Source organism: Pyxicephalus adspersus, chromosome 5 (genome assembly GCF_032062135.1).
Source record: "Pyxicephalus adspersus chromosome 5, UCB_Pads_2.0, whole genome shotgun sequence".
In the NCBI taxonomy this organism is placed as follows: Eukaryota; Metazoa; Chordata; class Amphibia; order Anura; family Pyxicephalidae; genus Pyxicephalus; species Pyxicephalus adspersus.
The window spans coordinates 626,419-641,118 of NC_092862.1; the positions used below are offsets into that span (position 1 = coordinate 626,419).

General features: G+C 43.3%; 1 protein-coding gene across 3 annotated transcripts in view; it reads left to right on the forward strand.

Moving 5' to 3' along the window:
* The window catches only part of LOC140330405 (cytochrome P450 2C29-like), an 84,450-nt gene extending 70,881 nt beyond the window's left edge, over positions 1-13,569 (forward strand). For 2 of the 3 annotated variants that reach the window (XM_072410526.1, XM_072410524.1), the window contains exons 9-10: positions 12,441-12,582; positions 13,250-13,569. In XM_072410526.1, coding sequence (XP_072266627.1) covers positions 12,441-12,582; positions 13,250-13,446 — 339 coding nt within the window. In that variant the 3' untranslated portion in view covers positions 13,447-13,569. The remainder of the gene's footprint in view (positions 1-12,440; positions 12,583-13,249) is intronic. The other variant, XM_072410527.1, reaches the window with a different exon arrangement.
* Positions 13,570-14,700: the final 1,131 nt, after the last annotated feature.

Here is a 14,700-nt window from a genome sequence, read left to right on the forward strand (position 1 = left end):
CGTGCAGCTGGGTGGTGGGGACCCAGGCGGTATTTAAAAGCAGATTACTCTGTAATCTGCTTTTAAATTTCCTGCCCGGCCACGCCCTCCCAAGGAGAAGCGCCCCGCCATCACAGCTGCTTTTTGCATTATTTTCCCACCCCGAGTCACACTCGGGATTACCACTAGGGGGGTTAAATTGTGTTATATCTTTTGGAAAATTAGCCCTTGTTTTAAAAAAAGGTCATAATCACTATGGTTTTTAAACCTTTGTTACAAATATCCAAAAATGTTTCACTGATGTCAAGGATATTTTTGTATGACAATGATGTGGGCTAATATTACTATGATTATTGCTGGCTTGCATGTTGAAATATGCTTGCCATTACTACTCATATTATCATTAACTTGTGTATAATGTTTGTTATTTGATTTCAGCTTTCTTTTCATCAATGATATCGGTTGAATTCCTCTTTATTCGCATCACTGATATGGCGATCTGCATTTCCTTGCAGCAATATACACACATAGTACTCTATATTTCCTTGCAGCAATACATACACCCATCACACGTCTCCCTTATCCATCTACAATAGGCTCCTGACCTTTTTTCCCACCCCCATTCCTCCCTCTAGTGCCCGTCCCTTGTGGCTAGTGGGAGACCCGGAGTCTCATAACTCGGTACGTCCGTTGGCCATCACCAGCCGCTGCGGGTGTTTGGCTAACCCCTCCTCTGTTAGCCACGGATTGCTGGCACTGTGGGTAAGGGCGGAAGTAGACTCATTGATTTGTTTACACTGGTGCACTGACGTCATAATTGTCGCACGCACATGTGATTTACTAAGGTTTAGTATACAAAGACGTTTTCTCCAGTGTTTAACCTAAAGCTTTAAAAGCCAATTTTTTATATTTTTGACGTTTCCTTGAGGCACGTTCATTAACTTTACCTTAAACGCTGGAAACTGCTCCCACTGAATTCAAGGGAGGGTTTTACAAGCATTTTTAGGTTTTTATAAAAGCTTCTATTGAAAACAATGGGGGCTTTTATAAGCGTTTTAGCAGGACTTTGGAATCTGGAAGCCACCTTTAATAAGGAGACTCCCAGATCTCCACCACCCCATACTGGGGAATAAGTACAGGGGTACATAAAACCCCTAATTCATTCCCTGAAAGGGTTAAACATATGTATAAAAAAAGACTCCCACAGTATGATTCCCCTGGCTACATTTATGACATAAGCACAGCTGTGGGACTCCTCCTGACAGTGTGGGATCCCTGGGCACTAGGGGTTAAATGAGGACAAGGGTCCCCATTCACCTCTAGTGCTTTGTGATTGGCTGAGAAAAGGGAAACCTGATGACAGCTCAAGCATCATCAAGATTTCCATTTCCTCAGCCAATAAGGGAGCTGAGCAATCAGCAGAGTTGTGCTATGCTGACAGCTCTGCTCTCCTGATTACTCCTGCAGCCCTAGAGGCACTCTAGTATGTTTTTTGGATAAATAACACGTCACAGGTCCTCTAGGGCTGTGTGAGTAATCAGGAGAGCAGAGCTCTGCTGATTGCTCTGTTTCCTGATAAAAGCGTTTCCCTTTTCTCAGCCAATCACAAAGCACTAGGGGCGAATAGGGAGCCTTGTCCTGAATGCAGCTGTGGGAACCATCCTGTGATTGTTGGATAACTTGTAAAAAAAAAAAAATAATAGTAAAAAGTTTAGGTATACAAAAACACACACATTTATTAAAATACTTTAACATTAATTTTAACATATATTTTTACTCCCTTCAGGGAATGAGGAAGGGGTTTTATGTTTTATGTATGTATTTCCTGAAAGAGGTAAAAGTACAATTTTTATAAACGCCTATGTACAATCGCGGCAACTTGTAAAACGCGCCATATGCATGGTAGGAACGTTAACATACTAAGATATGCTTCTGCTGCCCTTTGCTTCCTGCTTCATTAGCCTTTTTTTCACCCGAGGACCACGCTAACTGTTGGCTGTGTTGCTTTTTTATCCCACCCTGACATTTACAACTCTCTAGAGTAAGCTAATCTTTATTGAAAGATATTTTGTTATAAACTACCTGTAGGTTGAACTCTGCTATGTATTTATTGAGCAGCTACTTACCTTCACAATATACCGATTCACTATCATTATATAATGATATATATGTTCTTTGACCAACCCTAAAGTTTACTTATGTCATTACTATGTATGAGCATCCCCCTAAGGAAGTTGGTATGAACATGTTGATTGAATAATTGATTTTTCAATAACATTAACAGATATTCATCTTAAGTATCAGTCACCCTGAATTCACTTTATTGGTATATCCCTATTCAAAGTTGGATTGATTATTAATATTACACAGTATTTATATAGCGCCATCATATTACGCAGCGCTATAGTCCATAGTCGTGTTACTAACTGTCCCTCAAGGGAGCTCACAATCTAATGTCCAATTTTTGGGGGGGAAGCCAATTAACCTCACTGCATGTTTTTGGGATGTGGGAGGAAACCGGAGTACCCGGAGGAAACCCATGCAGACACGGGGAGAACCTGCAAACTCCATGCAGATAATGTCTGGCTGGGGATCAAACCTGGGACCTAGCACTGCAAAGGCCGGAGTGCTAACCCCTGAGCCACTGAGCCACCGTGCTGCCCATTGATGTCTTCTGCACATGCTTATCGCAATCATTTTACTGACAGAACATCACATTCAGCTACACCTTGTACAATGAATGCTCTGACTCTCTCTACACATCCCCTGATGAAGCCTACTGGCGAAATGCGCCAGGTTAGAGTTTTTTGAGCAAATATACCTGTTGCAACATCTAGTCAGACAACTGATTGTCTAGTAGGCAAGGCAAATCCCTATCATTGTAATAGCTAGGGTTGCCTTTGACTGCACTTTAAAAGCTAGATTATTTCTTTTGTTGTAGCACTGTTTGTATTACTTTGTTAAAAATACATGTAAGCACTTTTTGCCAAAAAACCCGGGTCACTCCTCTCTTCCTATGATATCATTTGATTTTATGTCTTATTGGGAAAAAGCTGAAACAAAAAGTGTTAGAGGCCAATAATGCACAATAAATATTGAAATCTACATCTGGAAAGTCCACCTGTTTACATGAAATCTGACTTTTATCTTTCAGTGAAGGTCCAGAAAGAAATTGATGAGGTGACACAGTCTATGCGCCCACCGTCCTTTGAAGACAGAGCACAAATGCCATACACCCATGCCGTCATCCATGAAATACAGAGAATCGTAGACCAGGTGCCAACTGCTTTCTTCCATTCTGTGACCAAAGATGTCCAATTACATGGATACACCATCCCCAAGGTACAAAATTATGACACCAGACAGGCTGTGCCGGATGAGGAACGGAGAAGTAAACTAAAAAAAAAAAAAAAAAAAAAAAAAATCACACTTGCCTAAAATTCTGATGATCCCTCAATTGTGCTGGATCGAGGACAGTGGGTGGCTGTCTGTGGTTTTGAACCACTCACTGCTACCCCCATTCTCTACGGGTTTCCTCCTAAGGCAGCGTTCCCTGGCATGATGAAGGGGCATTCTCACTGTAACCTCACCGCCAGTCTGAACATACCCTTCAGACCCGTCTTTCAAGACGACTTTGGTGGGAGTGTAGCACTTCCTCCTCCAGGAGGGGCTGGATATTTTCAGTTTCCTGACTATGCCACTTACTCTGGTCTGGCTCAATACACCAATGGAATGAGTTCAAACAAAAATGGAGTTTATTTTTGTTACCACTCTAATAAAGTGCAAGAGGTGAATACCATATAACTTAAAATAAAAAGAACTTGAATGGATTGCTCATGAGTAAAACAGTTCTCCTTGGAATGAGTGGGGGGGGGCTAAATCCTGTCCTGGCATAAACATATAACGATTCCTCCCATTTCCAACAGAGACTTCCCAAAAATGCAATGAGTCAATGTAAGGATAAGGGCAAAAGAGGGAAAAAAATCAAAGCCACCAGCAGGCAAACAGCTAAAAAGGATTGAGTTCCAAGGCAGGAGTAGGTTATATCTGACAGTTCCTATAAGCCAGCAGGAATTTGTTGAATGCAGAGGACTGCTGTTAGCAGTTGAGAAAAGGTTCTTCATGCAAGAAGCAGTACTTGTCTGAAGGGCCACAGCCATCTGTTCTACTTTGAAGGGTTGCTCAGACTCACAGCAGATGTACTAGACTTCTGCATTGTGCTTCACATCTCACTGCAGATGTGAGCAGCAATAGTAAATTCTGGGGGTGATGCCAGCTAGCACCACCCCCGGAATTTGCTATTGCTGCTTGCATCTCCTGGAAGATGCGAAGCACAATGCAGAAGGTCTGCATTGTGCTTTGCAACTCCCTAGAGATGCAGAGCAGCAGCAGCGTCGTCGGGGTGAGGCGGGCGGGACATCCCCACTCGCATTACCCAGGAGGATGTGTCATCTTCTGGTTGATGCGAGTGGTGATGTATTTGGGGGGTGTGGCCGGGCGGGAAATTTAAAAGCAGATTACAATGTAATCTGCTTTTAAATGGGTTTTACAGTAAAAAAAAAAAAAACACCATACAATAAAAATAAAAGTATATTTTTAATTTTATATTTCATTTTAAATTACATTGTTGTTGTCTATTATTTCATTATTTGTTTAAATTATTATTTATAATTTTGTATTATATTATAATTTATGATTATAATATAATAAATAAATATAATTATCATACCCGAGAGTTAATCCTAAGAATTACAGGCCCACAATATAAACAAAAATTTCTATGCAAAAAAATTAGGATCAATTTTTGCATCAAAAAAACTGACAGAATTAGAACACTAGGGGGGTTAATCAATGTGCTAAGGCTGGGCTGCTTCTCCACTGGAGAGTCTCTTTTCTCTTTTCTCTCTGAGAAACTTCCTGCCCACTCCACAAAATGTTCCCCCAGCCCCCTCTCTCTATGTAACAGGTTCCTCCTCTCTTTTGTTCCCTCCCTATGCTGCCATCTAGTGGTGGTTTAGGCACAGTGTCTTCATACAATATATTAACATTGCTAACAGCATTGACCTTAAAGTCTTTAAAGGACATAAACACATCTGCTCCCTTACAGGGGCTACACACTCCCCCCACTGAGAGTCTTTGGTCCCTAAAGGAAAATAACAATATCTATAGCAACATAGGCCAAGAACTAGGGAAGTCAACCTTTTTTCGGCACATACTTCACTGTGGCTTTCACATGCCTGCTAGCACTCACAATAACCTTTTCTGTACTACTTCCAGGTAGGTCATAAGTTAATCTTTTCGGGGCTTGCACTGGACGCTTCTCTCTTGGTTCTACAGTTCCAAGTGGTTCTTAGTCAGCAACCTTATCTCTTACTTCAGAGGGTGGTGACAGAGGATCTTCTACTGTAGCAAGAGGGCCCATCACAGTCTCTTGTAACTCAGAAGGAATGTCTCTACTCACAGATTCAATTGTAACCTGAGGCACAAACTCAGGTGCTTCCACCCTCAATGAGCTAGGGCGGGGCTCATCGACACAACAATTGTTGTCTTCAGTTGCTCGTTCCCAAGGCCAATCTGTCTCAGTTTCCTCTTCCCAGTCATTATCCTTCTCCTCTGGCTCACTTTGGTTAGATTCTGGAAGAGATAATCTTGACTGTGTTACAGGGACCCGTCTCTGAGACATTCTCTCCACTGATGGGGGCACTCGTACTGCTTCAAAAAAATATTTGTCTTCAGTGGTCCTGTTTTTCAGGATGAATCTGGTATACAGGAAGATCTGGTAGTTGAGCACAAACCATGTAGGGTTGAGAACTTCATCGATCTGCAAGTTTCTGTTGACCATGTTGATTCAAATTTCTTAGGAGTACTCTGTCACCAGGCTTAACATCATGAACTCTGACCTTCAAATTGTATCGCCTCTTGTTCTGTGACCCCCGACTCTCAGGGGCTGCTTGGGCCTTTTCATAAGCCACTTTCAAATCCTTACGGAGTTGCTTAACATATTTCTCATGTGTGGCAGCAAAAGTTCCATCCAACAAGTGCCAAAGGCCAAGTCAATGGGCAGCCTAGCTTCTCTCCCAAACATCAGGCGATAAGAATACCCAGTCACATCATGCTTTATGCTGTTATATGCATGAACTAGCGCAGAAACAAACCGACTCCAATGCTCCTTTTTGTCTGTTGTCAAAGTCCCCAGCATGTCCAGCAAGGTACGATTAAACCTCTCTGGTTGAGGGTCTCCCTGAGGGTGATCCTCGACTTCTTCACCCCCAAGATATTCACTAGCTCTCTGACTAGTTTACTCTCAAACTGTCCCTTGATCCGAGTAGACCATAATGAACAAAGTACTTCTCCACCAGGACTTTGGCTACAGTGGAGACTTTCTGGTCTTTTGTGGGGAATGCTTGGGCATAATGAGTGTAATGATCTGTGACCACCAGGATGTTCCCCTGTCCACTTGTGTCTGATTCTTAGCACAGAAGTTCCATGCACACCAGCTCCATTGGACTTTGACTCTGCAAGTGACCCATTGGAGCTGCTCTTGATGGTAGAACCTTTAGTTAAATACACCTCAAACATGAATGGCAATACTCTACTTCAGCCCGCATACAATGCCAATAGAATCATTCTCAGATCAGTTGAAAAGTTCTATCCGCTCCCATGTGACCACGGTCATTGTGGAAAGCTGTCAAGACAGGGTGTCCATGCTTTTCAGGAAGGAACAGTTGCAATTTCTCTTGAGAGTCTTCAGAAGGGGCCTTCCAGTAAACTAAACTACCACTCAAGTGGACTCTGGACCATTCTTTGAGCACCAGGTTGGCTTTCTCTGGTATATCAGTTTGCAGAATTTCTGGGTTCCGGCTCTCTAAAGCCTTCAGAGCCAACCGATAGAGGGGGTCCTCCAACTGGTTCTTCTGCAAGTCATGTCGACTAAGGGTGGGCAAACTGGGTTTTCCTAACTGAACCATATTGTAATAAAGTTTGGGGACTCCAGCAGCCATAACACCAACGGCCTTTGCACCAATTGCACCCTTGGCCTGCCGATCAACTCCTTGACATAGAACCTGATTTTCTTCGGGGTCCAACCAGATTCAGTCTTCATTGGGCTCATACGGTCTTCGTGACAACGAAGAGCATCTCAGTTTCCTGCTCCTGGCTGATACTTCAGGCTGAAGTGGAACTAACAGTTAGCTGCACTAACAGTGCAGCTAACCATATGTGGCCAGTGGCATCCAGTTTTGCAGTAGTGAAGATGAATGTGAGGGGGTTATTGTCAGTCTTAACTTCAAACTTCAAACTTTGCACCATACAGATAGTCTCCAAAAACTCCGGCTTATGAGTGGGATAGTTCTCTGATGGTGAAAAACTTCTACTCACATAAGCAATGGGCCTCAACTTTCCTCCATGCTCCTGATACAACACCCCCCCCTATTCCTTCCCTGCTTGCATCCACGTGCAGTTCGTAAGGACAGGCTGGGTCAGCGTAGGCTAGCACTGGGGCATGTGTGAGACTTCACTTCAATTTAATAAAAGCCTCCTCACAAGCAGCAGTCCATTCCTTTTGGATGTTTTCTTTGGACCATCCTTTCTCAGAGTGTGTTCAGATAACTGGAGTGAGTTCACCCTTTTCACCCTCATTCTTCAATAGCTCGTTTAAAGGCCTGGTAATTTTGGCCAACCTCAAATCCACAAATCTTCTATAGTAAGAGCAGAACTCCAGGAATGATCTAAGCTCTTCTACAGTTCGAGTTCGGGGTCATGCCCAGGTAGTTACAGATTCCAGCTTGGAGGGATCAGTGGCCACACCATCTGCTGAGACAACATGTCCCAGGTAAGTAACGGATGGAAGACAAAATTGGCATTTTTCTAGGGACAGCTTAAAGCCGTCACTCTGAAGACAATCTAAGACCTTTATCAGACATTCCTCTTGTTCGTCCCGAGTTCGCCCAAAAACGATCAGGTCATCCAGGTACACCAGTACATGCAGAAGATGCATGTCACCCACTGTCCTCTCCATCAGCCATTAGAAAATGGCTGGAGCTCCTTTCAGGCCTTGAGGCATCCGATTAAACTGAAAAAATCCAACAGGACAAATGAAAGCCGTCTTCTCCTTATCTTCGGGATGCATGGGAATTAATACCCACTTCTCAGATCCAGCACACTAAACCACTTAGCCCCTGACAAGCACTGTAAAGCATCCTCAATCCTCGGATTGGTGTACTGGTCGGGTATGGTCCTCCTGTTCAATGTACGATAGTCAATGCATAAACAGAAGGACCCGTTCTTGTTTGGGACCACTACAATTGGCGAGGCATAAGGGCTTCTTGACTCACCGATAACTCTCTTAAGTTTACTGAGATATTCCCGGAGATCATCAAAATCTGCCAGGGAAATCCACTTAGACCTTTTTCTGAAGGACTTGTCATCAGATAGACAGATGCGACGTTAAACACTCTTTGCACATCCCACATCAAACTCATCAGTGAAGAACAGCTTCGGCCACTCTGGCATTCGTCAGGCACTGTAGAGGTGTTTAGGCAGGGGAGCTCCTCTACGAGTTCATCGGACACTCCCCCCACTGAGAGAGAAGGAGCAATGAGGAGATGGGCTTCACTTCTCCCAATAGCATCCGAGCCCTGAGGTCCATCGGTGAACCAGTGCTATTTCTGACACTTATAGGAATTTTTCCCTTATTTCCTTTCAGATCCCAAGTGGGCACTGTCTCAAGTACCAGCTCAACTCTAGCCTCCTGGCCTTCCACAGAGGCTGTCTCTAAAAGCAAATAAGGCCCTGGCTGTTTATAAATCAACTGCACTTCTGCTCTGAGGCATGCCACCTCCCCCCAGTTGTAAGACTCTCTTTTTGTTCTCCAGAAGCCACAATTTTCCCACTCCTTCTGGTGAGGCATTCTTTTCCTTAAGGAGGCTCTGATATACAGACTTCAGTGAAGGATGAATTTTCTCTGAAACTGACCAAGGATCCACAGTCAATCTGATCTAAACATAGCCATCATTGGGAAGGTTCTGGGCACCTACACCCCAAAACTCCAACGTCTGTATTGGTATGTGCTTCAGATGCTTATCATAGAAGTCCTGGTATATTGTGGTAACCTGGGCTTCAGAGTCAAGGAGGGCCTTAGTATATATCCCTTCGACTTGAATAGGAATCACAGGGGAGGGCCCAATCAAAACTTTAGGGAGTTTTTGAATATCGATTAATTTTGAGGTTCCAGTGGTCTGAAAACCCTGGCTTTTTCTTTTCCAGAGCAGAGCTGGAGGCTGGTGTGCCTGTCACCTCCGTAACAAGGAGGCAGTCCTAGGCATAGAGGCTAACATTTTCCCTTTCTACTCCTCTTGTTTTTGGGAATAGAGCTGACTAAAATTTTAGGACACCCAGTTGGCTCCTTCACTTGGCCCCTTGGAAATTTCCCTGATGCTTTTCTGCAAGTAGTGGCTCGGTCACCTTCATCAAGTTCTCTTGGTTGGGGCATTGTTCCTTGAGATGTTACTTTTTCACCACATCAGTAGCAGTATCCCTGTATTGGTCGCGAAGTAGGCACGCTTACAGTCCCAACCTTGTCTTTGGTGGCCTCCAACAGTGATCTAAATTTCATGGTCCTATTTTCTTTCAGCTTCTCTACTGTTTCTTTCAACTCTATGTGGGATGTGGTAAGAGCCTAAGCAGACAACTTCTCACCCACGCTCTGATAAGTGTGCTCAGATTTTACACAAGTCAAATTCCAAGTCAAGTTTCAAATGGCCTCCGCTGCAGGTCCCTTCAGACTTTCAGTGATAGCTTGTTTCTTGTGAGATTCAGGGACGTCTCAATTTAGTCAAAGCCTGAGCGGCCTGGTCCACCCAGGATTCATAGTCGTCTTCACCCACGGGTGTGGATTGTCTCCCAGAAAAAAAATGTAATTTGCGGTACCCGAATCCGGTATAGGGCTGGGTAGGTTTTAAACACATCTCAACCAGATGACTCAGGGCAGTCAGGACATCTGATTCTATTACATTCTGAGAACTGGCAGCTCCTATATATGTTGTATTTGTAGCGACTGGTGGTGTCTCCCCTCCCTGTAATATTTCGGATGTTGTGGCGGCACTCAATTCAAAAGTGATCATATGGGCCAGTTTCTCCTCAGGAATCGGTATACTTGTGGGTAACTGCTCCCGTGATAGAGGGTCTCTCCGATCCAATAATGCATAGGTCTGCATTGGGTCAGTCTTAATATCTAGCTGAAAACTCCTGCCAATACCAGACAACCTCTGGCTAACTTCGCAAATTTTTGGATCAGTCCATGTTACACCAGGCAGCTGCAACACTATACAATTCTCTGGAGACAATTTGTGATGCTTGCATCACTCTGCAACTGTCTTTGGGTCCATTATGTAATGCAGGCAGACCCCAAAATCCAAGTAGGTTTAAAAAAAAAGGGAAATTAGGAAATAAAAAAAATCCTGGACAAGCCCCTACGTGTAGCCACTTACTCTGATCTGGCCCAATACACCAATGGAATAAGTTCAAACAAAAAGGGGTTTATTTTTGTTACCACTCTAATAAAGTGTGTTTAAGAGGTGAATAACATATATTAGAATCAAAAAAACTTGAATGGAGCACTCATGAGTCAAACAGTTCTCCTACTTGGCAAGAGCAAGGGGGTGGGGGATAAATGCAGTTCTGGCATGAACATATAACGATTTCTCCCATTTCCAACAGAGACTTCCCAACAATGCAATGAGTTTAGGATAAGGGCAAAGAAAAAAAATAATCAAAGTCACCAGCAGGCAAACAGCTAACAAGGATTGAGTTCCAAGGCAGGGATAGGTTATATCTGACAGTTCCTATAAGTCAGCAGGAATTTGTTGAATACAGAAGACCGCTGTTAGCGATTGAGAAAAGGTTCCTCATATAACAGGCAGTACTTACCTGAAGGGCCACAGCCGCCTGTTCTACTTTGAAGGGTCGCTCAGCCTCACAGCACTAGTCTCATTGCTTCTGCCACCTGAATCAATAGCTTCCCTCTTGCTGCTCCCCTAATCAATGTACCCAGGCTGGGCTGCTTCTCCACTAGATAATCTCTCCCCTCTCTCCTTTCTCCCTCAAAAAAGACTCTGTCCCCCCAACAAAACGTTCCCCAGCTCCCTCTCTCCATGCAACAGGTTCCTGCTCTCTTTTGTTCCCCTGCATGCTGCCATCTAGTGGTGGTTTAGGCACAGTGTCTTCATAGAATATAATGACATTGCTAACAGCATTAACCTTAAAGTCTTTAACCCCCCGGCGTTCTAATTCTGTCAGTTTTTTTGCAAAAAGTGATCCTATTTTTTTTGCATAGAAATTTTGGTTTGTATTGTGGGCTTGTAATTCTTAGGATTAACTCCCGGGTATGATAATTATATTTATTTATTATATTATAATCATAAATCATTATATAGTATATAATTATAAATAATAATTAAAAAAATTAATGAAATAATAGACAACAATGTAATCTTAAAATAAAATAAAAAATTAAAAATGTACTTTTATTTTTATTACATTTTTTGTTGTTTTTGCACTGTAAAAACCATTTAACAATGTAATCTGCTTTTAAATTTCCCTCCCAGACACACACCCATACATCACCACCCACATCACCCGGAAGATGACTCATCCTCCCGGGTGATGTGAGTAGGGATGTCCCGTCTGCCTCACACAGACGCTGGAGCTACTCTGCATCTCCAGAGAGATACAAAGCACAATGCACGACTTCTGCATTGTGCTTCGCATCTCACTGCTGATGCGGGCAGTGGCGTGGCCGGGACCCGGGTGGTATTTAAAAGCAGATTACTTAGTAATCTGCATTTAAATTTCCCGCCCGGCCACGCTTCCCGACGGACCGGCGCCTGGGCATCACAGCAGGACCATCAGATCGCTGCTGGAGTGTGGGGCAAAGGTAAGGGGGGCTCTTAAAGTTACCCCGAGTGTGACTCGGGATTACCGCTTTTTGCATGTAAAAGCCACCCCGAGTCACACTCGGGATTACCGCTTGGGGGGGTTAGAGAACATAAACATCTGCTCCCTTACAGGGGCCACAGGAGGGAGGGGGTGGCACAAGGTAACCGGCGTAGGGGAGAAAAAGTACAAATCGGGGTTAGCATATCATATTTTGTCATCTTGAAAAAGAGAATACTTATCCATGTTGTACTATATACAGCCCAGTAATAGCAATGAATGAAGTTCTAAAAAGTTGGATCAGATGGGGTTGGCTTAACTTCGTAAAAAGTAAAGGCAAAGGACAAGGAAATAATAGCTTTCACTGGTTTTGCATTAAGATTTTGATGTTTATGATATTAGCACAGAAAACAGAGTACAATAAGACTATAAATGTGGAACTGGCATTGATTAGGCCAAATACATTTATCTACCATAATTCATTATCTGTATTTAATAAAGAAGACCTTTCTTTCTCTTTTCCATATCAGGGTACCACCATCATCCCATTCCTGACATCGGTGCTTTATGACCCCTCGCAGTGGGAGACACCAGAACAGTTCAACCCCGAGCACTTCCTGGATGGGGAGGGACAATTTCGCAATCGGGGGGCCTTCATGCCATTCTCAGCAGGTAAGAGAATCACAGCAATATTCTGTAGGAGCCAAGCTAGGGTGACATGCATCGTTCTCTCCACCTCTGGCTTCTCGAATAAGAACAGCCCAGGGAAACTAAAAAGAATAACCCCTAAATAGAACATTATTCCTGCCCGGGTGTTTCTGTTCCTCATTCACATGTTGATGTTATATTTTATGGACAATAAGGGGGTCAAACACTTTTCCCCCTCCTTCTTTATGGGACCAGTTATGGGAAGGTGGCTCATGCCCTTGCTGCTCACCCATTTTCTGCCAGGATCTAAGCCTGTGAAAGGTTTTATATTTAGGACAGACCTCACTCATTTTTTATTTATTTTGTATAAGACAATAAACATCATATCATTAATTGTAATAAATGGTATAAGTTTCCTGCAGTTACATTGTTTTCTTTGAAGTTAAAATTTGTGTACTCACTCGGTCTGAGCAATCCAATTGGCCCTACTGTCAGTTTATTCTGCTATGTGGATGTGTAAACCAAAATACTGTCCCCTTCTGAATTCAGACATTATGACATTTTGATATAATTTTTCTGTATTTTTTTTTTTTTTTAGAAAATGTTGGTAAAAGTTTATTCAGAGCAATGAAAACAGCCATATATTTGTCAGTCTGTCTCTGGCTCAATTCTCCCTTTTTTATTTCTGTAGGTAAGCGTGTTTGTGCTGGGGAGAATTTGGCCCGAATGATGCTTTTTCTTCTTTTCTCCGCTCTGCTGCAGAAATTCACCCTAAAGTTGCCTCCAGGAGCTGAGCCACATGAGTCCAAATGGCTGTATGCTAATAAAAATGAGATTATAATGAATACTGAGCTGTGCGCCATTCCAAGAACATTGGCCACCAAGTAATCTGTAATAAGCCAAGCCAAGTATATGCAGATGAGACTTTCTCTATGGGAGCCTCCCATTTTTTTATTACACTGGGATGGTGGGGTTTACCTGCAAGTTCACCAATAAATGTAACAATGTAGACGAACAGAAATCAGTATTTGATGTGTGTACATATAAAATATAAGGAAAAGTTTTGGGAAAGTGTTGGGGGACATTGCTGCTTTTATGACTATGGATTATTCAGAGGTCATTAGCGGTTCTGTTAGGTATGAACAATGGCAGATTGATATCCCATGTAATGTTCTTAATGTTCTGGAACCGATAAGAAGAGCAGAGTTGGGAGAGTTACATTTCTTCTCTCATCTCTTAAGTAAATAACCTTCCACTATTTGTTCTATCTCTGTAATTGTGACTTTTACCATGAATCACAAATGAGTACCCTGCTTAGTGTAAGGGGGTTTCTCACTGATCACAAACATTAGGAAGCCCCCACACTGACCAGCAATGTAAGGTGACATCTCCTAAATAACTGCCAAGGGGCCACCTTACTGACCTTCAAACTAGGAGGAACTGTAATGCGCTTGGGCACACAAATCACTTTAATTCAAAGTCAATGATCAGGTCGGGACGCTGCTAGTAATAAGCCTGAGCTGATGACAAGTCACAGGGGGAAGACAACAAAGGTCAAAATGGTAATCCAACATAAGTACATACCCAAGCACACTGTAACACAGAGGCTATAACGGGCAAGGGTGCTAATGACAGGGTCTCATTAAATGGGCAGCGTGCCCAATCACAATGCGCCACATGACACTATTGGATTGGAAGAAGCATACTGAAATATGAATTCAAACTACACATGCCCTGCCCCGTGGCTAGGCAGACAGCTTCCCGCCCCCGGGGGTACAAGAGGTGCCCCTATTACAGCAGGGCCCCTGGGCTGTGCTGTACTGTGCATGCCCGCAGGAATACTGCGTGCATACTGTGCACGTCTGCAGAGATGCTGGGGATGTCGGGTGATCCTAGTGAAACTCCGACACAAGTTCCTTCGTATGTATGCGGTAGGCCAGCACCTAGCACTTCTCCTCTGGTCTATACCCTTTCCAATTATTAAGGTACTGCAGGGAGTTACGCACCTTATGAGAGTCCAGCATACTCTCTAGTTCGTATTCGGTGCTCCCTGCACCTCAATCGGAGGAGGGGGATCTGAAAGGGGAGCAGAGTCAGTAGCAGATTTTAATAAAGAAACATGGAAGGTGTCCACCCCTCTCA